Below are 19,768 nucleotides of genomic sequence, written 5' to 3' on the forward strand. Positions count from 1 at the left end.
GGTTTGAAATTAACTGGTTTTTTATCCCATCCATCCAAAATGTAAATCCCCCAAGGTCAGGGACTGAATTTTATTCATCTTATAAACCAAAAATCTACCACTGTGTCTGGCAAAGTGTTCACATTTCCAAATCTGCAGCTAGCCCAAAATGAAAACTTCATTCTTTTTTTAATTTAAAAAAAAAAGAGATAGTATAAATTTCTTACCTTATGGCTTATGCACAGTATTTGATTTTTAGCTTGTTTTCTGTTTTCAGCAGTTCCAAGCTATCTGTATTAGTTAGGGTTCTCCTTGGAAACAGAATCAATGAGAGATGTCTCTGATTATCAAATTGTAAAAGTGACTCACGCAACTGCGGGAGCGCACGAGTCCAAATTCTGCAGAGCCGTCAACAAACTGTCAACTCCAAGGAAGATGTCCGACGAACTCCTCGGGAAATGAACCGACAACTCTGACGAACTCCTCAGGAAACAAACCGGCAACTTCGATGAGCTCCCCAGGAAATGCTTCACTGAGCAGCCAAAGAAGAAGTGAAGGTTCTCTAACCGTCCGGCTTATAAGCCTCCAACTGATCACCCGGACCAAATCCAGCCAATTGCATTCTCTCATTGTGGAAGGCACGCCCCTTGATGAGTCATCAGTCAGCTGCAGTCAATTGACTGATGATCCGACCAACCAGCCCGTTGGTTTATTAACCAGCCTCAAATAGCCTCACAGCAATCGTCAGGCCAGTGCCCGCTTGACCAGACAGCTAGGCCACTTAGCCAAGTTGACACATGAACCCAACCATCACAGTCCACCCCTTGTCAACTTGGCAGTTGTACACATCACCTAAAACCATACCTTCAAAATGAACGTTACAGCTTATGCCTTATGATAAGGGGATAAGACAGAGAAGAAAGCAAAAATATTTTCTTTACAGACAAATACAAACATAATCATAACAAAATGAGGAGGAAATATTCATGTCATCATAGTCCTCATTTCTGTAACTGGTCACGTGGCCGTAGTTCATATTTATCATGACCTTCTTCCACTACCCATTCCATGTTCCCTTTACCCTCAGCAAGCACTTCAGCTGGCCGTGGTTCTTTGCCTGGTGGGGTGACCCAAACCTTCATTCCTGAAGTTTCTTGGCCATTGGTAGTCCTGCCTGGATTGGGTTGTTGTAGTTTTCCATTGACTTGAATCACGGGGCATGGTAGTACTAAGAGACACCCTAGGGGATCTCCTGTATTCCAGGAAAACTCTTCTTTACTTCCATTGTGTAGTTGCAGTGCTATTTCCCCTTGATAGTCAGGATCAATCACCCCAGCCAGTACAGTAATCCCCTTACTTGCCTGTTGATTCAGAGGCATAAGAAGCCCAAAGTGGCCAGGTGGCAGTCTTAACTTCCAGTTCAATGGGATTATTGTTGTGTTTCCTGGTGGAAGCACTCCTCCTTTTGGAACCAAGACCTGTAGACCAGCAGAGCTTAAACTTGCAGGGACAGGAAGCAAAAATTTCCCTAGTGGATCACTAGGAGTGATAGTGAGTGGTGCTACTCCTGTTTCCACCCCTTGATTCCTGGACCCATGAATCCTGGCTATGGGAGAAACAGCACCATAGAGTGGACGCTGATTGAGAGCATACACAGCCTCCTGGAAAACACCGCCCAAACCCTGCAAGGTATTGCCACCTAGTTAGTGCCGTAATTGAGTCTTCAATAGGCCATTCCACCGTTCTATCAACCCAGCTGCTTCTGGATGATGGGGAACATGGTAAGACCACAGAATTCCATGAGCATGTGCCCATCCCCTCACTTAATTTGCTGTGAAGTGGGTTCCTTGGTCTGAAGCAATGCTGTGTGGAATACCATGACGGTGGATGAGGCATTCTGTAAGTCCACGTATCATAGTTTTGGCAGAAGCATGTCGTGCAGGGAAGGCAAACCCATATCCGGAGTATGTGTCTATTCCAGTAAGAACAAATCGCTGCCCTTTCCATGATGGAAGTGGTCCGATGTAATCAACCTGCCACCAGGTAGCAGGCTGATCACCCTGAGGAATGGTGCCATATCGGGGACTGAGTGTGGGTCTCTGCTGCTGGCAAATTGGACACTCAGCAGTGGCTGTGGCCAGGTCAGCCTTGGTGAGTGGAAGTCCATGTTGCTGAGCCCATGCATAACCTCCATCCCTACCACCATGACCACTTTGTTCATGAGCCCATTGGGCAATGACAGGAGTTGCTGGGGAAAGAGGCTGATTGGTATCCACCAAACAGGTCATTTTATCCACTTGGTTATTAAAATCTTCTTCTGCTGAAGTCACCCTCTGGTGAGCATTCACATGGGACACAAATATCTTCATGTTGTTTGCCCACTCGGAAAGGTCTATCCACATACCCCTTCCCCAGACTTCTTTGTCACCAATCTTCCAATCATGTTCCTTCCAAGTCCCTGACCATCCAGCCAAACCATTAGCAACAGCCCGGGAATCAGTATACAGACGCACCTCTGGCCAGTTCTCCTTCCAAGCAAAGTGAACAACCAGGTGCACTGCTCGAAGTTCTGCCCACTGGGAGGATTTCCCCTCACCACTGTCCTTCAGGGATATCCCAGAAAGGGGCTCCAGTGCTGCAGCTGTCCACTTTTGGGTGGTGCCTGCATATCGTGCAGAACCATCTGTAAACCAGGCCCGAGTCTTCTCTTCCTCAGTCAACTGACTGTAAGGAACTCCCCAAGATGCCATAGCTGTGGGCTGGGAAAGAGAAGGTAAAGTGGAAGGAGTGGGGTCCATGGGCATTTGGGCCACTTCCTCGTGTAACTTACTTGTACCTTCAGGACCTGCTCAAGCTCTATCTCGTATATACCATTTCCATTTTATGATGGAGTGCTGCTGTGCACGCCCAACTTTATGGCTTGGTGGGTCAGACAACACCCAGCTCATGATAGGTAACTCAGGTCTCATGGTAACTTGGTGGCCCATGGTTAAGCGTTCTGTCTCTACTAAGGCCCAGTAGCAGGCCAACAGCTGTTTCTCAAATGGAGAGTAGTTATCTGCAGAGGATGGTAAAACTTTACTCCAAAATCCTAAGGGCCTGCGTTGTGATTCTCCTATAGGAGCCTGCCAAAGGCTCCAAACAGCATCTCTATTTGCCACTGACACTTCCAGCACCATTGGGTCAGCTGGATCATATGGTCCAAGCGGCAGAGCAGCTTGCACAGCAGCCTGGACCTGTCGCAGAGCCTCATCTTGCTCCGGTCCCCACTCAAAAGTAGACGCTTTTCTAGTCACTCGGTAAATGGGCCGGAGTAGCACACCTAAATGAGGAATATGTTGTCTCCAAAACCCAAAGAGGCCAACTAAGCGTTGTGCCTCTTTTTTGGTTGTAGGAGGGGCCAGATGCAGCAGCTTATCCTTCACCTTAGAAGGACTATCTCGACAGGCCCCACACCACTGGACACCTAGAAATTTTACTGAGGTGGAAGGCCCCTGTATTTTTGTTGGATTTATCTCCCATCCTCTGCCACGCAAATACCTTACCAACAAATCTAGAGTAGTTGCTACTTCTTGCTCACTAGGTCCAATCAACATGATATCATCAATATAATGGACCAGTGTGATGTCTTGTGGGAGGGAGAAATGATCAAGATCCCTGCGGACAATATTATGACATAGGGCTGGAGAGTTGATATAACCCTGAGGTAGCACAGTGAATGTAAACTGCTGGCCTTGCCAGCTGAATGCAAACTGTTTCTGGTGGTCCTTGCTGAAAGCAATTGAGAAAAAAGCATTTGCCAGATCAATAGCTGCATACCAGGTACCAGGGGATGTGTTGATTTGCTCAAGCAATGATACCACATCTGGGACAGCAGCTGCAATTGGAGTCACCACCTGGTTAAGCTTATGATAATCCACAGTCATCCTCCAAGACCCATCTGTTTTCTGCACAGGCCAAATAGGAGAGTTGAATGGGGATGTGGTGGGAATCACCACCCCTGCATCCTTCAAGTCCTTAAGAGTGGCATTAATCTCTGCAATCCCTCCAGGAATCCGGTATTGCTTCTGGTTCACTACTTTGCTAGGCAGGGGCAGCTCTAGTGGCTTCCACTTGGCCTTTCCCACCATAATAGCCCTCACTCCAGGAGTCAGGGAACCAATGTGAGGATTCTTCCAGTTGCTGAGTATGTCTATTCCAATTGCGCATTCTGGCACTGGGGAAATAACCACAGAATGGGTCCAGGGACCCACTGGACCCACTGTGAGATGGACCTGGGCTAAAACTCCATCAATCATCTGACCTCCATAAGCCCCAACTCTGACTGGTGGACCAGAGTGACGTTTTGGGTCTCCGGGAATTAATGTCACTTCTGACCCAGTGTCTAATAATCCACGAAATATCTGATCATTTCCTTTTCCCCAATGCACAGTCACCCTGGTAAAAGGCCGTAGGTCCCCCTGGGGAAGGCTGGGAGGAAGATTAACAGTATAAATTTTTGGCAGTGTGACAGGGTCCTTCTCCAAGAGTACCCGGCCTTCCCTTCATTCAAGGGGCTCTGGATCTGTAAAGTGTCTCAAGTCTGGGAATTGATTTAGGGGCCGTGACTCTCTGTTTTTGTAATTCAAGGGAGACTTTTGTTCACGTGGCCTAGAATTCTTCTGCTTATATAGTTCAAACAAGAATTTAGTCGATTGCCCATCTATTTTACTACTTGGTACTCCATGAGCCACTAGCCAACGCCATAAGTCTCTGCGAGTCATATTATTTTGATTGCTTCTTTGAGCCTGTTTTCCATTATGGTAGCCATGCCCACCTTATCTGTGGCGATTAACTGCAGCCACTTGGCTTCTGCTGACTCGGGACCCGATTATCCCCATTGTGTTTAAGGATTCCAGTTCAGTGACAGCAGTTCCTACAGTAATATCTGACCTACAGAGAAGGGCGACTACAGAGCTCTTCAGGGATGATGGAGCTAGTTTCACAAATTTATTTCTTACAGTCCTGGTAAAAGGTGTGTCCTCTGGACATTCCAGGGCTGTGTGAGCAGGTCTTCCATGATAAATCCACTCTAACATTCCAATCTCTCTAAGCCTTTGAATCCCCTCCTCCACATTATACCAGGGCAGTTCTGGCATTTCAACCTCTGGTAATGCCGGCCACCTTTTGATCCATGTTTCAGCCAGCCACCCAAACAGTTAACACCCTTTCTAACCCCTCGAGCTACAACACTGAATGCAGAATCTCTGCTTAGTGGGCCCATATCAGTAAATTCAGCCTGATCCAACCTTATATTCTTTCCACCATTATCCCACACTTTCAATATCCATTCCCACACATATTCCCCTGGTTTCTGTCTGTATATGTTAGAAAACTCATACAGTTCTTTTGGAGTATAGCGTATTTCCTCACGGGTCACACTTTGTACCTCACCCTTTGGGGCTTGTTGGGACTTGAGCCTAGTTATAGGTCTTGAAGCAAAAACTGGTGGTGGGGGTGGGTCATCAAAATAGCTAGAATTGTCTCTCAAGCCATTTACCTCAGGACACTCTGTTGCATTTTCATTTCTTAAAACAGGATTAATCTCTCCAGACGAAAGAGTGAGGGCTGCTTCCTCAGGGGAGGTGATTACAAGATTAGCAGGCATTGAAGGGTTAATCTCCTTAGGTGGGGGTTGGGTGGCAGGCTCCTTAGGGCAGACTGGAGGCAGAGAAGCTGTTTCCCCAGGACAGCCCTCTACAGGTAAATCTAACAATGACCCAGCAGAATCCAGGGTTCCAATGTCCTCACTGTCATTATTATCAATCCATATGTCTCCATCCCAAGTTTCTAGGTCCCATTCTTTTCCAATCAATGCCTTTACTTTAACAGCAGACACCCTGAGAGGTTGAGATTTTAGTTTATGCTGTAAATGTGCTACTCGCACAATAAGAGACTGCGTCTGATTTTCAGAAACCTCCAGTCTGCGGGCACAGGAAATAAGATTTTCTTTCAGGGCACAGATGGAACCCTTTACATCTGTCATACGGCCTTCAAGTTTTGAATTTGAAGCCTTTAGCTCATCCCTTTCTCTTACAACTGTATCCAAAGTATGTAAGAGCAGCCAGCCAACATCATTATACCTCTTAATACTGCAAAACTCCGTGAAAGTGTCGAAAACACTGTCACCCAGAGCCTCGCTTCGTACTAGAGCACAATTAGGAGAATCAAATGGTGCTATTTTGCGTATTTCCTTTGCCAACTCCTGCCATGGACTGTTAGTACCCTCTTGATTGTTGGAAATAGAGTCGTTAGTGCCTCTGAATCTAATCAGAGTAGAAAACAAATTGTAAAAGCCCATTTTAAGATTCCGTTTCTCAAGAACCACTCTCGGTACCAAGTTGTATTAGTTAGGGTTCTCCTTGGAAACAGAATCAATGAGAGATGTCTCTGATTATCAAATTGTAAAAGTGACTCACGCAACTGCGGGAGCGCACGAGTCCAAATTCTGCAGAGCCGTCAACAAGCTGTCAACTCCAAGGAAGACGTCTGACGAACTCCTCGGGAAACGAACCGACAACTCTGACGAACTCCTCAGGAAACGAACCGGCAACTTCGACGAGCTCCCCAGGAAATGCTTCACTGAGCAGCCGAAGAAGAAGTGAAGGTTCTCTAACTGTCCGGCTTATACACCTCCAACTGATCACCCGGACCAAATCCAGCCAATTGCATTCTCTCATTGTGGAAGGCATGCCCCTTGATGAGTCATCAGTCAGCTACAGTCAATTGACTGATGATCCGACCAACCAGCCCGTTGGTTTATTAACCAGCCTCAAATATCCTCACAGCAATCGTCAGGCCAGTGCCCGCTTGACCAGACAGCTAGGCCACCTAGCCAAGTTGACACATGACCCCAACCATAACACTATCCATGAGAATGTTTCTATTACTTAGGAAAATACCACCAACACAGTATCAATACTGTGATTCAACTTGTTACACTTACTTCGGCTTTGAAGCTCAACTGCAAGTTGTCTTTCAAGGTTTTCTCTAATTTCTCTCTCTCTATAGAGCTCCATTTGCAGTTCCTTCTTTTCTTGCTGAATATGCTTCTCCTGGATATGAGCATTATCCAAAGCCAATTTCAGTAGACCCTGTCAAAATCAGTAAATGACATGCAGTTCATATCTTTTTTAATTTATCAAATATGAAATCATTTATATAAGTGCTAATGTCTTATATTACATTTATTTTGTTTATAGAAATATTGTTGACCTGAATGTTGGTCAACAGAGTCTCCACGGAGGACAGACTATCAGCAAAAATGAACGGTCCAGGAAATCCAGAAGCCAATGCCTGCCCAGGAGTCAGTTGGATCGTGTCCAAGGGTTGCTTCAACATTGGAATTTGAACTTGTACCTCTTCTGAAAAAAATTAATATCAGAAGTTTCACTCAATAACAGTTCAAAATTTCCACTATGTTGACTTCATCTCTAACAGGCATCCATAAAATTTTTGTTTCTTACAATTAACTGAAGAAAACTGATAATTAGGAGTCATATCTATTTCTCAGCTGCCTCTAATTTCTCCAAAATAAATATTTCACTAACAAACAAGTAAAACAAACATTTACTGCTGTAGAGGCATGAAATTAGAAGATACAAATTTAAAATATATACAATTAGCATAAGTGTTTATGAATACTTATAAATTAGATAATATGGTCACTTCCTGAAAAAGCACAAACTCCTTTTATTTTTCCCTTCAAAATGATCTATATGCCTAAATCTATCTACCTAAACTTCATTCTTTTTATCTGCTTTAAGGTATAATTTACATATCATAAAATTCACTTAGTTTAAATATACAATTAAGTGATTGTTATAAATGTACAGAGTTGTGCAACCATCAACACAAATCTATTTTAGAATATCTCTATCCCCTGAAAAAGATCCCCCATTTACATTACAGTTAATCCTCTTTCTTCCACCCAGTCCCAGGCAATCAATAATCTACTTTCTGTCTCTATAGATTTGCTCTTCTGGACATTTCATATACATGCATGCATACAATATGTGGTAGTTTGTGTCTGGTATCTTTAACTTAGCATAATGTTTATCCATGTTAAGGCAAGTATTAGTAGTTTGTCCCTTTTTGTTGCTGAATAATATTCAATTATATGGCTCTGCCACATTTTGTTTAACCATTCACCAGTTGATGGGCATTTGAATGGTTTCCATTGTTGCTTTTTAGTTTGGTAACTATTCCTCCTTATAAAATACAAATTATATTGTAAAGACACAAGTTGCAATTTTTCTCCTACAATATTTTATATTATCTTCTCCCACATTCTTATTACTTCAATGAGATTTTCCCTTAGCTTTAGATAAAAAGATAACAGAAGAATTTTTCTATTAAGATGTTTCAGATTTGTTTTGAACACCTACTTCTGATTACAAAAGGAATACTTTGAGAAGCCTAACTACTTGGCAATCTACTTGAATTTGGGTATGAACCAGATAGCAATTCTTCTTTTGCAATTAGGAATAGGGGTTTTTTGGTCATCTATATAAAGAAATTTCTATAGAGAGGTAGCCCTGGGATGTAATCAAACAAATTTCAGTTACTCTTAATTGTGGCTTCACCAGCAGTGCATGCTGCTGTGGAGCGAATCACAGCATCTGAAAGTAAGCTGTCTCACTCATCGTAGACTTTCAGTAACAGAGCACAAGCAAAGTTTGAAAAATATGAATCTCTGGAGTCAGAAAAATTTTCATTGGCCCAATATATTTTAATGAGACTCGTTCAAGGAAGAGACTAGGCTTGAATTTAAGCCTAAGCAATTTGCACATGGAAACCAAAAAATCTAGCTATTTGTTCTGGGTTCTTATTCCTTTAGGGACACAAGTATGGAGTTGTCTTGCAGTTAAAACTCGTTTTTCAAATGCAAGCAGCTATATATTTAATGTGCAGACTCTTGAACCTCATTGATTTCACAGTCACCATGGTTTGCTGTGGGATTTCTTGAGTGGGGAGCAGTGACATGCAATTGTGGCAACCTTCAGTGTGATTACTTAATGGGATAGAATTATCTCTGAATAAATAAGCTTTTAATGTAGGTCACTTTTACAATATCTATTTTGCCAAAATGTATAAGGATTACAAATTTATTATTTTACAGAATCAAAAGTTTCACATTTTTAATCCAAATATTTAAGAGGATATGTACATTCTTCTTAAATAATTCAATAAAATGTATAAAACAGCCAATTAATCTTATTTCAGTGCAGGAAGCTCTGATGAATATCTTTCCAGTTATTTTTTATTAGCACTTTAAAATGATATTTTGATCATAAATACATGCTTCAGGTGTTTCCTATAACTCCTTGGTAGTATTAGTTCCTTAATATTAAATTATATTAATTTGAATATTTAAAATTAACCCTGACTTCTTTTAGGATATTTCTTTCTATTTTTCATTTTTTAAGCCAGTGACAGAGTTGGAAAAGCTAGAAGCATTCCAGATGGAATCAGCACATCATCACAAATGTTTTGACCTAATTCAACTACAAGGTTTTAACATTTAAAAGACCATCTCATAAAAAAAACTAAATCTTAAAACATGACTTAGGTTGCATCTTTAATGTTTCTAAAATATATTTCTTAAAAACCAACCCAGGAATATTATGCTTTACCTGTATTGTTTGAAGTCAGTGCTTAAGTAGCATTTTGTCTTCTCCACATGAGTGCATTAAATGCATGGAATGACTTAATGATGATCTGTCAATATTAATAATAACTGGGGATGGTCTACACCTTTATATTTATGTTTATAAATTTTAAGAATTTGTGTGGCCTAGAAGATCTATTTATCAAAAGGAATGGTTACAAAGTTACAAAATTGACATCCTGCTGATCCAGACAACATAAAATTTCCCCTGGTTAAATATTTTAAATAGAATCTTCTATTTGGATAAGAAAGTAAAGCTATTAAATTGAATGAAAGGAAAATTACTATTGACTAAAAAAGCAAGGTGTATGGTCTTTAGTTTGTAATCTGGTTGTATAGTAGATTGAAGTTACAAAATAATATTACTCTTCTTTAAAGAGATAGACACAGCTGAATTAGATGCTGCTTGTGGCAGTGTGGATAAGATGCAAAAAAAATCATATTTCACCAGACCTAGTCAACAACAGGAAAATAAATAGAAATATAAGAGGTATGCAGGTAATCATTCATTTTGATCATCTGGCCCAAGAGAGAAACATAGAGACAGCACACAGATCTAAGCATCTCCAAAAAGACAAATAAGATACTGAGGATGGAAATTTGGATGACAGTATAGCAGAGGTCACATTGATTTTCAGCAGCAGTTTTCACACAGATGAGATAACCCTGGATTTTATTTGGCCCATTGTTCATATTCTACCTGTCCCACAAGCAATAAATTTCCTAGTCCTAGGAAAAAGGAAGTAAAAAAGAAGGAATATTCTTATGACTTCTGTGACTTCTTATGATTAAGTAAGTTTCTATACTCACCAAACATGTTTTGCAGACCAAGGTCACATTGCATGTTAAGGTCTGTGATAGCCAAAAACTGGTAGTAGAAGTGTATTATATTTTAGCATATATAAGTGGAATGTGTCAAACTATCACATGCTACACAGATGAATTATCAATGCATTAGAAATTGATTTCAAACTTGCAATAGGTCTTCACATTTGAATGATATATAAATTTTGCTCAGAGTTTGAATAAGTGCACTGTTATATAAGAATTTATTGGGTAGATGTTAGAAAACCTAACTGGCAAAGCAATTAAAAATGGACAAGTATTAGAAACATAGATTGCCAGTTAAGTAAGAGCATCTCTTTGTGTAATGTAGGGAGAAAGGGTTTTGGTTGGGCATTCTGATATAAAAGCTAGTGTTTAAAATCTGAATATTTAAACCTTTATTAGCACATATAACACAATGGTATAAACTAAAAATAAATATGACCACTATCTATTTAAGGACATAAGCAATATCTCCATTTATTGATCAAAGTGAAGAACACTTTTATTGGGCCTGTTTGTTAAACCTGCCATACTTTGTTATAGCACTTGGGAATCCACTTAGAAGACAAGTTCTTTATTTTAAGTTCTTGTTTGGTGCCAAGATGAATAGATTTTAAAGTTGACAAGAACTTTATTTGTAGAAATATATAAAAATATACAGTAAATTATCAGAATGGAAGAGCCCACCCCCACCCCCCAAAATTAAAGTAAAAGCTGCTGGAACCTTTCTATATGTCTCCAGTGCTTATTCTCTTACTTTTTTCTGGTGTTAAGTGTTTCTACTTATGTTTGGGCCTTGAGGATTGTGATACTGGGACAGAAATTGAACACAACTGACTCACCCAGCAATGTAAAAATGCAGCTGCCTACCAGACCATCAGTTTATTCTTTAACAAGTAAATTGTCTTACATTATTAGATTTGAGAGAGTTCTCCTAAGTTGTCTCATGGGACTCCCCTTTGTAGAAGTTATTAGTATTACATTCAGCACAAACAAGACACCTGCTCCCCTCCTTCAACTCAAGGAACAATAAAAACAAAAAAAAATGACCAACTACTGGGTAATTATCTGACCTGTATGAATATAAGGAAGTGTTCACAGTCTGCCTTGAACAATGAGGGAGAGTTTAAAATATCTGTAGATAAACAGAAACTGAGAGAGTTCATCAACAAATGAACTATCTTAAAATAATTATTAAATGGAGTACTTCAAGTTGAAAGGAAAAGTCAGGAGAGAGTGGCTTGGAGTACTGTGAAGAAGGGAAGATCTTCAGTAAGGGTAAATGCAAAATCCAATAGAAATCTATCCTTGATATATAACTCTATTCTTTAATTCCTATGAGAGTCAAAATGCAATTGAACAGGAAAAAGTCATATATCCTGATAATGACACAGAAAATATAAAGTGGTAATGTGGGACAAAACAAAATAAAGAGGGGAAATGGATGGATATGGTGCAGAAATCAAGTAAGTTACTGTAGCTAAGTTGGTATATTTTCAAATTAGTAGTTTATAAACATAGGTTGTGTAATACAATACCCAGGGTTTATATAAAACCACAAATTATTTTTAAAATATACAGAAACAGAAATGAGAAAGGGATCATCACAAAAGATTAACTATACAGAAAATGAGCCTGCAATAAAAGAAAAGAGAAAAAAAAAATGTATCACATATAAACACCAAAGTCATAAGAGGATACTATGAACAGCTGTATGCCAAAAAATAACAATTTAGAGGAAAAGGATAAGTTCTTGGGAAACACATGAACAATGTAGACTGTCCAGAGAATAAACAAAAGTCCTTAACAAACAAGTAACAAGTATAGAGATCAAATCAGTCATCAAAAACTTCCTATAAATAAAAGCCCAGGTCCAGGTAGCTTCACAGGGGAATTTTACCAACATTTCTGAAAAAAACTGACACCATTCATACTCATACTCTTAAAAAAATTGAAGAAAATGGAACACTACCAAGCTCATTTTATGAAACCAACACCACTCTAATACCAAAACCAGATAAAGATGCTACAACAAAGGAAAACTACAGGCCTATCTCCCTAATGAATATAGATGCAAAAATTCTCAACAAAATACTTGCAAATTGAATCCAAAGACACATTTAAAAAATCATACACCATGATCAAGTGGGGTTCATCCAGGCATGTGAGGGTGGTTCAATATAAGAAAATCAGTGTAATACAACATATTAACAAATCAAAAGGGAAAAATCAAATGATCATCTCAGTAGATGCTGAAAAGGCATTTAACAAAGCTCAGCATCCTTTTTGATAAAAAAATCAGAAGGTATGAATTGAAGGAAACCTCTTCAATATGATAAGTGGCATATATGAAAAGCCCACAGCCAGCATAGTACTCAATGGTGAGAGACTGAAAACCTTCCCCCTAAGATCAGGAATGAGACAAAGATGCCCACTGTCACCACATATTTAACATAATTATTCAGCATTATGCTAGAAGTTCGAGCCAGAGCAATCTGGACAAAGAAATAAAAGGCATCAAAATTGGAAAGGAAGAAGTAAAACTGTCATTATTTGTAGACCTGATCTTATAATTGGAAATTCCTGATAAATCAATGGCACAACTACTTGAGCTAATAAACAAATTCAGCAAAGTGGCTGGATACAAGATTAACACACATAAGTCAGTAATGTTCCTATACACTAGGAATGCACCAACTGAAGAGACACTCAAGAAAAAGATTCCATTCTCAATAGACATTAAAAAAATCAAGTACCTAGGAGCATACTTAAGCAAAGGCATAAAAGACATCTACACACAAAATTACATGACTTTACTAAAAGAAATAAAACAGGATCTAAAAAGACGGAAAGCTACTCCATGTTCATGGATAGAAAGAGTAAATGTTGTTAAGATGTCAATCCTACCCAAACAGGTCTAAAGATTCAATGCAATTCCAATCAAAATTCCAACAACCTACTTTGCAGACTTGCAAAAGCTAGTTATCAAAATTATTTGAATGGGAAAGGGGCCCGAATTGCTGAAAACATTCTAAAACTGGAAAAACAAAGTGGGAGGACTTGCACTTCTTGACTTGGAAGCCTGCTATAAAGCCACACAAGTCAAAACAGCATGGAATTGGCACATTGATAGACATATTGGTCAATGGAATTGAATTGAGCATTCAGAAATATACCACCAGATCTATAGTCAACTGATTTTTGATAAGTTCCCCAAATCCACTGAACTGGGACAAAACAGTCTCTTATACAAATGGGCTAGGAGAACTGGATATCTGTATGCAAAAGAATGATAGAGGGCCCCTACTTCACAACCTATACCAAAGTTAACTCCAATTTGATCAAAGACCTCAATATATGAGACAGTACCATAAAACTCCTTGAATATAATATAGGGAAACACCTTCAAGGCCTGGTATTAGGAGGTAGCTTCTTAGGCCTTATACCCAAAGCACAAGCAATGAAAGAAAAAATAGATAAATGGGAACTCCTCAAAAGCAAAAGCTTCTATACCTCAAAGGAATTTGTCAAAAAGGTGAAAAGGCAGGCAATGCAATTTGAGAAAATATTTGGAAACCACATATCTGATAAGAGACTGATATCTTGCATATATAAAGAAATCCTTCAACTCAACAATTATAAATTGGGGAGTGATGAAAATACATTTCTCCAAAGAGGAAACACAAATGGCTAAAAAACACACAAAAAATGTTCTTCACTAGCTATTTGGGAAGTGCAAATCAAGACCGCAATGCAATATCATCTCATGCAAATAAGAATGGCTGCCATTAAACAAACAGAAAACTACAAATGCTGGAGAGGATGTGGATAAATTGGAACTTTTATTCATTGCTGGTGGGACTCTATAATGGTACAGCCACTCTGGAAGACAGTTTGGCAGCTCCTCAGAAAACTAGACATCAAGTTGCCCTACAATCCAGCAACTTCACTTCTCAGTGTATACCCAGAAAATCTGAAAGCAGTGACACAAACAGATATTTGCACATTGATGTTTATGGCCACATTGTTTACAACTGCCAAGAGATGGAACAAATCCAAATGTCCTTCAACAGATGAGTAGATAAACAAAATGTTGTATATACATATGATGGAATACTAAGTAGCAGTAAGAAGGAATGAGGTAGTGAAACATATGACAACATGAATGAACCTTGAAGATGTAGTGCTAAGTGAAATAAGCTAGACACAAGAGGAGAGATATTGTATGTAACCACTAATGTGAACTCCATGAAAAAAGTAAAATAATTGTTTTATAATGTAGTATATAGGAGGCCTAGAGATAGAAGCTAATGAAGGGAGAATGACAATCTAATATGTACAGATATGATAATGAGGGTGAACTTAATGGTATGGGAATGGTCAGGTGTGACTATGGTTTGTTAATGGGATTATAAGTGACACACTGAAGGCAAATATGTTCATAAATGGTTGTTTAAAGGCATGCAGCCCACAAAGTACCACCACAAAATGAAATAAGTGTTAGTATTGTATACTTATAAGGTATGACACTGGTGCAGAGAACTAACAAACCACCAGCAGGTGGTGTCCGTGAGCCACCTTTTCCCCTCAGGCCAGTTCTCCCCTGCTTTGTCTCTGTGGTGAGTGGGTTAGTGAGTCTTGTGGGGTCCAATTGGTTTGCCAAGCTTGCATGTGTAGTTGGTGTTGCCGGCCCATATGTGGGGCATGTGTCTGGGTTTTCAGGGAGGGGGGGTGGCTCTAACAATCAAATCTCCCTGGTGTTCCTGGAGATTTAAAGCTGCTGCAATAGTCTAATTCTTCAGTTCAGTCCTGCCACAGTTTTCTCTGCCACTGACCCACAAGTCCTTGGTATTGGTGTATGGCCCCTGAGACTTGTGAGTGGGTCCCTCTTCCAGGCCATGCACCCCCAGGTCCTCTGTTGAGGGGTGACTGTGTTATGTCATAGGTGAGTGCCATCCCCCCAGGGTGGGTTCTGGGCTGCAGGGCTGTGTAGGGATGCTCCAAGACTGCTGAAAGAATGGCTGAATGGGGCATGCTAATTCACACTGTTCCACTTTCCCATCTCTGGGACTACCAGCTGAGGGTTCAGGGAAAGCTTATGTCCATGCCCAATTTTGTGGTGTGTGCTGGAGATACTTCCTGTCACACTGGGTTGTCTGGGGCAGCTCTGGGCTATGTGGCCACTGACTGGCAGGAATGTTCCCTGCCCACCGGGAAGATGGCTGTGAGGGGATGCCCTCCTTTTCTTGGGAAGTTGTGGTGTTTAGTGAATTTTCTCAGCCACTGGACTTATTGCCTTGTGTCTCAGAGCTCTCTTAGTTCTGCTATTTTCTTGACTTGTCCAAACTGCAAGTCTTTGAGGCTTTCTGTATTGGGCTTCTTAGAGTAATTGTTTTAGAAAAAGACAGTAATAAAAAAAAAAGGAGAGGTCCTCCTTGCAGATATAATGGGTTATTGAAATGCTAAGAGACAAGGCATTTAGGGCCATTAAGGAACACTCCAGGGAGCAGAGAAACCAGTTTTTCAGGCAAAGAAACTCATCTTCTGGATTTGCATATGGGCCTGACTCTGCCCTTCACCATTCTATGTTCACCAGAACTCCAAAAAGTCTCTGCTTATATTTTTGGGGTTTTTCTTGTTGTTTTTGCTATCCCTGTCTCCTCTCTGCCAGAGTGGCTGCTCTCAGATTCTCCGGTGTCTGGTCTCAGTCTATCTATGATTGGAGTTTGGATCAGTAGAATGAGTTTCCAATAAGGGCCACAACTGCAGTTCTCCCTCCTCATTCCCAGTGCTGACGGCCCCTCCTCCCATGGGACTGAGCCTGACATGGAGGGGCATGGGTCCCCTGGCTGCAAAAACTTACAAATTTTGCTGATCTCAGCTGTTCCACATGTTCATGAGTATTGTATGAAGTATGCTCAAAGTCAAATTGCTCTGCAGTGTCTGGTCCATGTAGTTCCTGGCTTTCTACCTACTGCCCTGGAGGAGTAACTAAAACATACACCTTATCACTCTGCTATCTTGCCCCACCCCCAAGAGACTCACTTTAAACCAAAAGAAACAAATAGGTTGAAAGTGAACATTTGGAAAAATATTCTATGCATTTAGTAATGAAAAGAGCTGGTGTATCTGTAATAGTATTGGGGAAATGGACTTTAATTCAAAAGGTGCTTAAGAGACAGAGAAGGTCACTATATATTAATAGAATGGTCCATCCACCAAGAAGAAATAACAATCATAATTATTCATGCACTAACCATAGTGCCCTGTAGGAATGCTATGTATAAAAGATCTATAATATGTGCAGCTTCTCCTACTTGGCTTCTCTCACAAACAAGAGAAGTGTCACATCATCTGATTCTCATCACAAATGATGGGAACATCTTGTGTTTGTCCTTGATTCCTGTCACAAATAATGGGAAGGTCCTGCCTTGTTACAATCCACCACTCAATAGATTTCTCTCCCAAGGCCAGGCTTATCCATTATCAGCATGCCTGCCAATTTTTGTTTCTTAAAGTTCAGAACATCCTGCCTCCCTTCCTGCCTCCCTTCTTGCCTTCCCAATCAGCCTTGAGTGCCAGCATGTCTCCCTACCCTGAAAATCTCAATAAAAGCTGAGATGAGCATTGCTTGGCAGAACACTCTCCCTTGAGCTGTTCTTGCTCTTGCAACTTGTGACTCTGTCTCAAGCTATTTTCACTGTGTCACCGTGAGTCTGGCTGGTCTGGCTCCCACAAGTGGTGCCCCATGTGAGGAACCACTTGAGGTTAAACTGGGAGACTCAGAGTGTGGCACACTGGTTTCAGCCTTGCTACTAGGGAAGCAATGGGCAGCAGCAGCTTGCCCGGGCTTACTCCCTAACCTTGGCTGTGCCAGATCGGGCCCCCCAGGTCTCACCATCCAAAGCCTCTCATTCATCAGGTGTCACTGCCAGCTCATCCAGTGGAAGTGATATTTGTCTGGGCACATAATCATCCCAAGGTAAGGGAACAGTGGCACTCACTTGAGATAGCCACCAATGAGCTTAGTCTCAGCAAGAGCTTTTCTTCTCTTCAGCATGGGTTCAGGACTCACTAAAGAATACTCTGTCTATATTAAAACTCTTCAACAGCTTCTAAAAGTTGCTGACTGCTTAGTCAAAGAGAATCAGTTACTTAGTCTGTTACAAACTATTCAAGCTTATTGTCCTTGGTTTCCCAACCGAGGCACTTTAGATTTGGAATTTGGGGAACAGGTCAGCTATGTCCTTAAGAAAAAACATAAATTAGAGAGCAAAATATCAGTCTCAACCTTAACTACCTGGGGGCTAGTTTGTACTGCCCTATGCCCTCTTCAATCTTCCATCCAGACCATGGATCCCCTTGAGAAGTCTATAAAAAAGGATGTAATTAAGGAGGAGGAAAATCAGTTGCCTCCACCTCCTCCACCTTTGCAGAATGAGCAACACAAAAAACAGATTCCCATTCCTAACAATTCTCTGCATCCTGTAATGGAACAATGTCTTAAAGAGGCTGTTCTTAAAGGGGAATGTAATGCTTTCCCAATCATCATTCAACATGGACAGCCTGGGGGAGGATGAGTGGCATCCACCACCTCCTCTGGAGGAACAGCCTAACAAAATAACCCCCACTTATGCATATGTCCTACACCTGGTAATGGAGTAATGTTTAAAAGAAGCTGTCCTTCAAGGAGACTATCATGCCTTCTGAGTTGTAATCTAGCAAGGGCACCCAAGGCATGATGTTCTCCCTCTCAAATACTCTGATTTAACAATTGTCATACAAGAGTATAAAACTTATTTGTGGCTTCACCCTCATTCAGTAATATAGTAATAAACAAATACATAAAGCCAATATTCCTATAAAAATTTAACAAAACTAAGAAAACAAAATACTTTCATTAATTTCAAAATTCATGCAAAGTTAAATCATGTGTTTTTTAAGAGAAACAATGTAACACCTATACATTCCATTAATCCCTGCCAAAAGATTGTTTATTACTGTTTCAAGATGCATTAACTAAGTGTTTTAAATATTTAGAATTACTCTAACAAGTTTAATTTTAATGGTAATAGCATGTTGTATAAAAGGTATAAAGAATGTTTTTCTAATTAAAAGTGTTAGGTCTGAGTCATTCAGGAATCCACACAATGCAGCAAATCATGGTTTAAGTAGAAAGTTTAAGGTTTATTAGAGGAAGAAAGCAGAAGAAAGCAGGTGGGAGCCAGCAAAAAGAAAGAAAGAAAAATGGCTCTGTCTCCCTATCTGAGAGCAGCATTTTTTAAAGGAAAAAACCACATTGGGTGTTGGGAGGAAGGGTGCCTGCTGAGTGTGTTCTGTGCCTCGAATGGGTGAATGCCTATTAATTTCTGGGCTGATTGGTTCCTAGGGTTTTGAGCATTATTCTTCTTTGAAATGTAGCTGTGTTATCTATCTAGGGAGAGAAGGCTTTTCTGGTTGTTCATCTTATGGACATATCTGACCTTGCCTTAACCTCCTTTGAGGTGCCACTGTGGCTGGAACAGCCTTGAACAGCTTTGAACAGCCTTCATTCTTTAGTTTATGGGGCACCTGGTATCTATGAGATAAGCAGCAGGGCTCCTGGATCAGACATTCCTTCTATATGTTAGACTCTTTTTTCTGGGGTCTGACAAAAAGGAAAAAGAAAATAGCTTTGTCCTAAATGACTGTTTAAAAATGTGGGATGAAGCCTGAATGGGTACAGAAAGTTGCAGAAGTTTTGTGAAGTGGGAAATTTATTTCTGTAGTCAAAGTTAAAAAATAGACACAAGGTGCTGCAAAAAGTTTGTGGAAAAAATTATTTCTGTCGTCAAAGTTAGAATATGGTAAAAATTAGTAATATCACTGCTTAGCAATGGAACCTCACAAGTTAAAAAAAATATGGTTTTATAAAACAAAATAGCAGTAAATATTCTAACCACCACCTAAAGCAGTAATTAATATTCAATGTTATATGTATGTGCCTAATAATTCAAAAAATATACTCCTGCTGTTTTACTATCAACCCAGCCACTCTCTTCCTGCTTTTCCTATCCTACTCCTCAACATGGTAATTGTATTTTGTAGGATGCTTGCTTAAAAACAATTTCTAAAATCATTTTGGTAACTTTTAATATGCAATATAAAAAAAGTGCTTTAATTTAAAAAAAAAAATCCTTAAATTATTATGGTGTTATTTTTTAGTAAAAGGTTACAAAAATACTTTCTTGAATAATATATGTAAAAGGCAGA

The 19,768-nt window shown here is 40.1% G+C and overlaps 1 protein-coding gene across 1 annotated transcript in view; it reads right to left on the reverse strand.

The window, feature by feature from the left end:
• DACH2 (dachshund family transcription factor 2) overlaps positions 1–19,768 on the reverse strand; it is a 205,181-nt gene that overhangs the window by 69,808 nt on the left and 115,605 nt on the right. The window contains exons 5-6 of the mRNA XM_037820849.1: positions 7,234–7,382; positions 6,965–7,112 (exon numbers count right to left, since the gene is read on the reverse strand). Coding sequence (XP_037676777.1) covers positions 6,965–7,112; positions 7,234–7,382 — 297 coding nt within the window. The remainder of the gene's footprint in view (positions 1–6,964; positions 7,113–7,233; positions 7,383–19,768) is intronic.

Source organism: Choloepus didactylus, chromosome X (genome assembly GCF_015220235.1).
Source record: "Choloepus didactylus isolate mChoDid1 chromosome X, mChoDid1.pri, whole genome shotgun sequence".
NCBI lineage: Eukaryota > Metazoa > Chordata > Mammalia > Pilosa > Megalonychidae > Choloepus > Choloepus didactylus.